This window comes from Neopelma chrysocephalum, unplaced genomic scaffold (assembly GCF_003984885.1).
Source record: "Neopelma chrysocephalum unplaced genomic scaffold, ASM398488v2 Primary Assembly neopelma1_25, whole genome shotgun sequence".
In the NCBI taxonomy this organism is placed as follows: domain Eukaryota; kingdom Metazoa; phylum Chordata; class Aves; order Passeriformes; family Pipridae; genus Neopelma; species Neopelma chrysocephalum.
Window position 1 is genome coordinate 14,334,332 of NW_020897694.1, and position 9,718 is coordinate 14,344,049.

Sequence of the window (9,718 nt, forward strand, 5' to 3'; positions counted from 1 at the left end):
CTATTTACAGTGCAATATATGTTACCTTACTTCACCTTCCTTCTACATTGCTCCCTGTGCTCTCAGTCTGTTCATTTTAATCACTTATTTTGAATTCTTGGCTACTTTCTGGTTATGTATGCAAAATTTCCAATTATTCTTTTATAGTTAAAGTAATCTTTATTAAATGTGAATTGATGTGCATAAGTAAGTGCAGTACAGGATGTTAGGTTGTTCTAGAGTATGAATGTATGTTTTGGAAAGCTTAAACAAGTAGATAATCTGTGGTGTGAAAGCATGTTCTAAAAATGGAGTTCTTTTTTAAAAATTAATTTGATCCTTCCAATATACGTGCAAGGGGAATTATGATTGTACATTGGCTATTCAGGATGAAAGTTCTTTTAGGTGAAGTAGAAATCTGAGAAAAGTAAATGATAAGGAGAGTGACATGAGAAATGGATTCAGTTTATGACAACTAAATTTAGGTATCAAAATGGAGGTGTGTGTGGTGAGGTAAGTATCTTCCTTTGCTTTATAGTTGAGCAGCCTAGTCAATATGTCATCATCATCATGGCTAGGCTTTGCGAATGAAGATTTGGGAAGGGCTCTACCCACGTTTGTTGCAAGAGTCAATATGTAGTGTTGTTACAACATGATTCAGCCGGCATACCAATAGGCATCCCAGTTCTGAATGGAGTCACTTTCCAAGCTACATTGTCTGTCATAGGAAATTAGATTCTTAGCTCGTGTTTAGATACTTACTTTTAGATACATCAATTTAGGTGTTATAAGTTTGAGTGAAATCCCACTTAATGTCACACAGCTCATTACTTTGATTTTTGGCACTTGTGCTGGTATGCAGAGCAAGTTAGCATCCCTAACAAAAATTCATCAGGTTTCTATGGACAGACTTTCAAAATATTTAATAATACAGTCTTGATACTTGTTTGTATGGGTGACACTAATTGTACATAAACACTGTTTTTGTGCCAACCACATAGTATTTAATTTTTTTTCCTTATGTCATCTTAACCCACCTTTTCTTGCTAACTGCATTGTTTTCCATGTGTCCGCACTGCCACGTCCCCACAGAATATTGCATAAGCAGTGAGCGGGTGCTTGTGTTGCTGGAGTTTGTGACAATGAGACTCACTGAGCCGAGAGAGGAACTGGGTGAATCCACTCAGAGGTGTCAGTACTCGTAATGCTCCCAAGAAGGATTGCTGTCTGGCTCTCTAAAGCCAAATCCCTCAGACCTGGAAGCCTCAACACAGTGACACACAGTTTGCATGGCATCACTTGCTTAGATGTCCAGAAGCCAGCATGGCAAAGATCAAATACTTCCACAGGGAAATTGGGAAATGCAGAGCTTTAGCAACACTGTTTTCTACAGTGCACTGAGTAACTGAAGGGAATATTGTAAGTAAACAATTTGCACAGCTCTGCATGGACTCGACACAGTAAAAATATATAAAAAATGTTAATCGTCCCTTCCTCTTCGCATCTTCCTTGCCTTAGCTTATCCTGAAACTAGTACATATCCTTCTACACAAAAGATTTTTCCCATCTGCTGTAAACTCTAATACCTTCTTTCCCCTTTTTTCACAAGGTCCTGTTCCCATTGGAACAAGTTCACATTCTCAACCCAATCTCCAGAGCTGCTTTTTCTTGCTAGCTTTTAGACCAACTTGCCAGATCTTAGGATTGGAAAATCATATTCATGGAATCCGAGTAGCATGCCAACAGTTGCAGGTAGTGCTAATGACTCTTGTTTAGAACTTAAAAGTGAAGGTAAGGATGAAGATTGTGTTCAGGAGCAGAGAAATCTAAAGATATGGTTAACATTTTTGCAGTTCAAGATGGAACTTTGTTTTCAGTATTTCCTTGGTTGAAAACAGCAAATCTCTTGCAAATGTGTTGGGCCAATTTTCTTTCCTTGTTTAGCGATACACATACCAGTGATTCTGTTGGATTCAGTGTTTCTTGTGCTCTTTTGCCAAGTTTGTTTTTGCCCACTAAATGTGGAGGGGGTTTAGAACTCATATTAAGGTAACCTTAGCTAAATCCTCATGATAAATTTGTCTGTAATGCCAAAATAACTTAATCGCTGTGGACTAATTTTTCATCCCTAGTCCCTGTCATTCCTTCTTATAGCTTCACATTAGAGAATCCTCCTGTCACAGGGGAAGATTGTGTGAGAGCTGACTCTCCAGGGCCTATTCCAAGTCTGAACACAGACAGTGCTGTCAAGTACAGGACAGATTCTTTAAAGTAGAGAAGACTTTAGACTGCCAAGTGGATCTTGATACAAGAGAATTTGACCCTACACATACAAGTTTCACATACAAGTTTCTGAAATAAATCTGTGTGACAGTTTTGGGGTTTTGCCTTGTTCAAATATGCAGCTATTTGGTCCACAGAATAATGCAGTTTAAGCATAGGAACAGCATTTGCTAATGTCAAAACATTGTTTATGTACAATTTAATCTCCTGTAATGGTGTATTTATTGCTGTATACTCACTTGAGTTATTTTCATCAAGAAATTCTGTCTATGTGTCGCTTTGGCAACATCTTTGCAGAGCTTACAACTTTGAAAAACATGTTGGCATCAGCTATGCAGTCCTTTTAAACAGCTGCTCTGCAGTCATGCTGTTTCAACATGCCACCACACATGGCTGAATTATGCAAATAGTTAATATTAAATGACTGAGATACAAGAACAATTTGTACACTCGATAAAGCCAGTCTGTGGAGTGCAACATCCATTCATGTAACTGAGTTAGTGTGCGACAATTTAAAGGCTACAGCATGATTCTTTTGACTTTGTATCTTGTACTAAAAGCAGCAGTGGACAGAGAAGGTATATGGCAGGAATCTTTTAAAAGGCTGAGGCCTTTTTTTAACTCATTACTAATAATGCAATGAAAATAGAATGTGCATCAATGTAATTTTCTGGCAAGTATTAAGAAATAGGTAAGATGTAACAAATGTTTGTCATTCAGCTATAAATATGAATTGTCCTGTTCTGGTTGAGAGATAAGATAAAATGTTAATTATAAAGAATGTTAATGCAGTAACAGTATTGCTTATTGAAGACACCACCATTTGTAAAAAGCAAGAAAACAAAAACAATAATAGTTTTAAAAAAATGTAACATCTTAAAATTTACTTTGAAACGCTTTTCTACTGGCTTTTCTGTTCTACTTCTACAATACCGAATGCTCTAAATAATAATAATTAGTAATAATAATAATTAATGCTTTAAATTCTGTAACTTACATGGACCGGGAAGGGAACATTAGGCGCTAAGTGTGATGCAAGATGACAAAAGAAGATGTCCAGTTAAAGTCAGAAAATGCTATTTTTTTCCTTTCTCACTCTACTGTACATTTTGAATAATCTCTTTTGTTCAGCTAAGTAGTAAGGAAGGATTACTTTTTTAATTAATCCAAATTGTTTTCAAAGCAAATTATTAGGATATCCAGAAAATGTCTGCATTTCTATATGTTGTCATTTTTCTTTTCCCATGTTGGAACTTCTATTTTTCACAAAATTTCTTTTCCACTCTGATCCTGTTTCTGCTGTACATCCTCCTAAGGTTTTTCATTGATTTTTTCTTTTCTAATCTGGATATAAAGACACATATGCATCTCTAGTAAAGTATTTATATGATTTCTCTGCAAGTAATAGTGCTCAAAAGTCCAGTTTGTCACAGTCATTCAAATTAGATTCATAAACTCTCTCAGCCTGACAAAATAAATGCAAATAAGTTCTTTTAAATTAAATGGAAGTTTAAATTAAAAGAGATAGTGGGTTCCTAATATACAGTAAATGTTCTCTTTTGCTGCCTTTAAGCAAGACAAAATTTGAGTTATGTAAATCCTCTGTGCCCATTTTATTTTTTTACTTTTACTGGGGTCCAATTAGTAATCTTATTATTTATAGCAAGTATATGTTCATTCTTGTTATCTTTGCTGATCCATTTACACATTTAGTTTGGTGAATATAAAGTTATTATTAACAAATAAATATTTAATAGGTTCAAACGTAATTTAACTGAATAACTTAGCATTGTTCTTTTGTGGTTTTATAGGAACTAGCCACAATGAAGCAGATTCTAATTAGTCTACATGGTAAACGTTATGAACAAAATCTACCTCAGTCTCATACTGATGTAAGAAGTGCAACTGGAAAAAACAAATCAAACCCTTCAGTAAAACTGCTGCCAGAACATGAAGAAGAAAATATATTTACACCTAAGCCAACATTATTTGTAAGTACTATGGTAAGAGTAAGTGCCATTAACTTTTTTGATAATTCTTCTCACTTTTTAAAAAGAAAAACACGGGTTCATATGTCAAGGAGATGTATAATTAATTCAGCTAAATACTTGCAGCTCTTTATGAAGTGGTCAACATTGAGGAGATAAATTACAGGTTTAGATGTTATTTAGCTATTTGATACTTTCTACATCTTAAGTTCACAGCAAACTAGGTCTTTTTTAAAAAAAAAAAATTGTAATATTTCAATACTAAGAGTGGTTAGCAAAATTTTAATAGTTGTAGGGATTCACAGACTGTATTATTTTAAATCTGTCATGATCATGTATGAGTGGAGCGTGTGCATATATATTGAGCAGCAGGAGTGAGGAAATAGGTGTATTTATGTATACGTATAGTCATGTATATATGTATATTTATGTGTATGTATCTAAATATATATTAAAAAAATGGATGATCAGTATTGATATCACCTCTGTTGCTAAGGATACCTGATATTATAAACCCCTGTTTTATTCCTTCAGAAACTAAATGCTTGGATTTTAATACATGAAGTGGCCCACTTCAGATTTAGTGCCTCTGGTATCTGAAAGCTTCATGAAAATGGTTTAGAAGTTTCTGACTATGGCTGTGCCTGAACTGATAAATTCAAGAGAGACAAGTTGCAATGCTGAATCTTAAAACAAATCATGACTCCTATGTACACTTCATGATGCTACTTTTCTGTAGGGTGTATCCACACTACAGAGCATATGTGCTATTTTGGTCCGAATATGAGTTTTGGATATTTTTTTTTTCTTTTCTGTTGGAGACTTTAATATTCAGTGTCTTAAACAATATGAGGTTTGTGTTGCAGCAGACCAGACACTGGGTTTATAACACAAAATGTAGAAAATGGCTGCATCTCTTGAACATGATGTGAGAGCACTGGGGGATTTTAGGGGTTCAGAATTTGCTTGGATAGCTTATGAGAGTAAATAGAGGCTTACCCAGTGCTGTCTCATTCACAGTCCTTTTGGTAGTGCTAAATTATACTGCTCAAACTTTGTCTTTGATGGAGCTGTTCAGTTATTCAAAACATGAGAAAACAATTAGTTTGCATAGATGATCCAGGGTTTCAGTGCGTAATCTGTCCTGTCTTACTTAGGGATATAGATGGCATAGGTTTTCTTGTTAGATAGGGAAAAGAAATTAGTAGTCCTGTGAAAATCCTGCCAATTTAGGTCAATTAAATTTTTAAATTTAAATTTTTAAAGCTTGCACAGATAGAGCAGATTTATTTTTGTAACTGAATTCTTCAAAATTAATAAAGTAGATCTTTAAATTGAATGGTTATTAAATCTTGGAGGAAAGAATGAATAGAGAGCAGACAGAAAATGGAACTAGAAAGTTTAAGGACAAAAGACTAAAGAGATGGTATTCACTAACTCAAGAGATTATACCCAACCCTGAAAGCAGAATAGTCCTTCCTGTGTTCCACCTCCACTTCATTAGTTTTATTTCTATAAAAACTAAAACTGAAACTATTTTGTTCTATACAAACCACCACTGAATTTGCAACAAGAATTTTAAGCAGTCCTGACTGTGTAGCAGTAGCCCATAGGATTATGAAGGCAAGGCGAAGTTGCTCACGGATAATTCTCTGCAATTAAAATACTGTCTACAGTGTCAGAAAACTCCTGAATTCTTTTATTTTTATTTATCTTTTTTAATAACTAAATTTCTGCATAAAGTATTGGTCAATTTTGGCACACTCAAGATCTCTTTTCTAAGTTCCATTCTCTTCTCAACTGGGAAAGTCAGATGATGTTATTTCAAATGAAACCTATTTATGGCACAGTTATACATGTTTTCATTGTGATGGATATTTTTAAAAATCATTTAGTTTTTACTGTATAGTCTGCTTTTTTTAACCTGGAAATAGGGAGGTCTTAATACAGATATGTTGTAATAGTAACCTTAAATGCATACTTTTATTTTTAATATTTGCATTTAAGCAAAAAACTGAATTATCTCTGCGAACTACAGAAGACGGAAAGAGACTTTAGTGTAGATTGCATGTTTTTCTCTGATGTTCACTGCCTCACAATTAAATGTTCTTTATTTTACAGACAAACAAAGAGGCACCTGTATGGTACAAGAAACTGCAGAAGAAAACATCACCATAGCATTTTTCCAGAAGTATTCAAAATAATTCTTTGGGGAGCTTTTCTTCAAAGGAAGTTATTTCCACCATAATGACGCCCTTTTTACCATAAAAGCAAACAATTCTTTTGGTTTTAGCAACTGTTTTGGTTCTTTTATAACTGTCAAATAATCTTATGCTTCATAAAATAATTTTTAGATCGGTCATGTGAATAAATTTTGTGTATAAAATATGTGGAAATAATGTGTGCAGTGATTTTACTAACATATATTTAAATTTTAAAAGATAAATAAACATTAGCATGTTGTACACATTTATAATCTGGGCAGTTAAAGGACATGTTATTCAGAGTGTTCAAATGAATGCGTGTTTCAGCTTTTTTGTATTATTTTTCTTGGACCCTGTGTTTCATGCCACACTCCTTGCAACTGTTCGAATTTACAGAAATTTAAAAAATATACATGATTTAGCATTAAACTATATCCTACTCTCTATGAAGGAAATTCATGTCAGCTGGAAAAAAATTACATATCAGCTTTGATTTGTAGTTTGTCGTTTGATGTCATTTGTATAACCAAACAGGCATTAAAAATACTCTAAAGAAGCAATAAAATGCATCCTAATTATCAGCACTGATACTTAATGGGCTAGATAGTAGTGTAGTTACATCAATGAAATAATAAAAAAAGAATCCTGATGTGTGAGTACTGTAAGGCTGTACTGATGAAATGGGTAACTTGCCATATTTAATTGTATGAAAATAAGCCCCATCTTCCAAGAAGACATTCTACTTATTTATTCTACTCCACCATCTATTTTGACTATAGAAAAGTTCTCTAATATTTTAAAGCACTTTTGACTGCGTATGGTTTATTCTATATATGACATAAATATAGATTATATTAAGTACTGCATACTGAAAATATTGCTTGAATTTCATTTAAGAGAAAGCTCCTTTTTCTTAGCTTCTTTTTCCTTGACAATATCTCTTCAATCGATTATTTGTTCCTACCTGGACACAAACAGTAATTATTTACTCTATAATGCTGAGTTATATCAAGCTTAAGATTCCCAGATACACTTTTCTTCATTTTCCAAACAGCAATTTGAAGCACTGCAATACCTCCTCTGCTCCAGGACAGCTTCGGTTTCTTTTATTTTCCTTTTTTAGTTCTGAGAGAGTGAGGTAAAAATGCTAGCAATTACACATCACAGGTTTAAAATTATCATTTTGTGACTGAGGGAGGCCAAGTGAGTAGACAGAGATAATATCTTTTATTAGGGTTTTCACTGGGGAAGAAAATCACACAAACCTATCAGTATAGACATTTCTGAATAACTTTGGTTTCCTGAAGTCTAGGTTTTATTTAATTTATATTTTTATGAGAATAGAATCCTTAAGTTTTATTTCCCATGAAACAGCTCCCATATGCAGACAGTAATTTTGTAGTTTGCAATAGATAGTTCATAATGATTCAGTCCCCAGTTTAACTTCCTAGACTATCCACTTTGTCTGTTATCAATGAATAATTAAATTGTGTTATCTAGAAGGACTGTGAGCTATTTTAGGCAAGATACTAGCCAGAATCTTAAGTATTTACTATTTGTTCTCCCATAGTATCCTTATAGACAAACTGGTGAGATAAGGACTGTAAGGTGGATGGAAAATTGGCTGACACACCAACCTGCAGAAAATGTGATTAACAATGTGAAGTCCAACTGGAATAGCAGCATCCCTTGGCAAGTTCACAGGCAATACCAAATTTGGGGGAGTAGTCTATACACTGGAGGGCAGTGTCTCAGAGGACCTCAACAGGCTGGAAATTGGGTCCACAAGAACTGTATGAAGTTTAACAAAACCAATTGCTGTCCCACATTGAGGATGGAATAACCCCATATGCCAATACTGCTGCAAAGCAGCTTGGCAGGAACAGACCTTAAGGTCCTACTGGACAGTAAATGGAATATGAGTCAGCAGTGTGCCAGCCAGCTGCATCCTGGGTGGCATTACCAACAGGATAGCTAGCAAATTCAGGGAAGTGATCCCTTCTGTTTGGTACATGGGAGATCACATCTGGAGCACTGCATCTGGTTTTGGGCTTGTTCAAGAAAGACATTGACTGACATATTGCTGTGAGTCCAGCACAGGTGCACCAAGATGATCAGGGGCTAAAGCACCTGATGTAGAAGGGGAGGCTGAAAGAACTGGATTCATACCACCTTAAGATTAGAGGACTTGGGGGGGAACTTGTTGCAGTCTCCAACTACCTAAGAGACAGCAGAGCCAGACTCCTCTCAGAGGTGCACAGCAATAGCTTAAGAGACAATGGACACAGGATGGAGCACTAGAAAACTCAATTAGCTCTTATGAAAAATGTTTTTACTGTAAGGGTGGTCAAATACTGGAACAGGTTGCCTAGAGAGGTGGTGGACTCTTCATCCTTGTTGATGTTCAGAACTCAACTGGACAAAGTCCTGAGCAAACTGGTATAATTGGACCTGACTTTGAGATAGACTAGATGACTGATTTTCAGAATTCTTGTCCAACCTAAATTACTCTATAGTGTTATTTCTAAATATACTGTTATAAGATAGTGATATTTATTTGCTTCTTACCTTCCAAAAGACAAAATTCTGTTTAATTCTTCTATGGAAATGTAATACACAGGAATATTTTGACTCTTACAGAATCGTGCATTGTAAAGTTCTGTGTCCTCCAGGCAGTCCAATTTTCTAAGAAGGCTTCCAGAATATTAGGCTGATTTGTGGTGAAATTTTATTAACATTTAAACAGTTCTTCAGATGACAAAGTGACATATTCTGACAAAGGATTGTGGGGTTTTGGTTTGTTTATTTTTTTTTAAATTATTACTGAGGTCCATCCTTAGATGTGCAACAATAAAAGTAATTTGTTAGAATACACTGATAACATATAATGTTGTTGGCAAGTTCTTGTAATTGATGTAAATCTTCTCAATATGTTTTTTTTTTCCAGTTAAAGATTTTGTATTTTTCCTATGATTCCTCACTAAACTCCAAGGCTATAATTAATTATCTAGGAGGAGACCTTCTAAGCTTCTCATGAGAAAGCTAGAATGTCACTTAAATATAACTATTCAAACGTAAGATGCCCTACAGCAAAACTTAATTAAGCTTTTTGCTCTTTAAATAATGAAAAGGCGCAGTTGCATTACCTGTGCAGCACTTTTACTGATGTTCTTTCCCACAAACATAGTTGTCAAATGAATTGTTCCAGAATTCTTCTTCATGGTCTTTGCAGTCTCCCATTGTAGCAGACCTTGTGTCAATGAT

General features: G+C 34.7%; 1 protein-coding gene across 6 annotated transcripts in view; it reads left to right on the forward strand.

The window, feature by feature from the left end:
- The window catches only part of PIBF1 (progesterone immunomodulatory binding factor 1), a 113,558-nt gene extending 106,551 nt beyond the window's left edge, over positions 1 to 7,007 (forward strand). For 4 of the 6 annotated variants that reach the window (XM_027674523.1, XM_027674524.1, XM_027674522.1 and 1 more), the window contains 2 exons: positions 4,074 to 4,265; positions 6,372 to 7,007. In XM_027674523.1, coding sequence (XP_027530324.1) covers positions 4,074 to 4,265; positions 6,372 to 6,428 — 249 coding nt within the window. In that variant the 3' untranslated portion in view covers positions 6,429 to 7,007. Of the gene's footprint in view, positions 1 to 4,073; positions 4,266 to 6,371 lie in introns of those variants that run through there. The other 2 variants (XM_027674525.1, XM_027674527.1) reach the window with 2 other exon arrangements.
- The last annotated feature ends 2,711 nt before the right edge of the window (positions 7,008 to 9,718 follow it).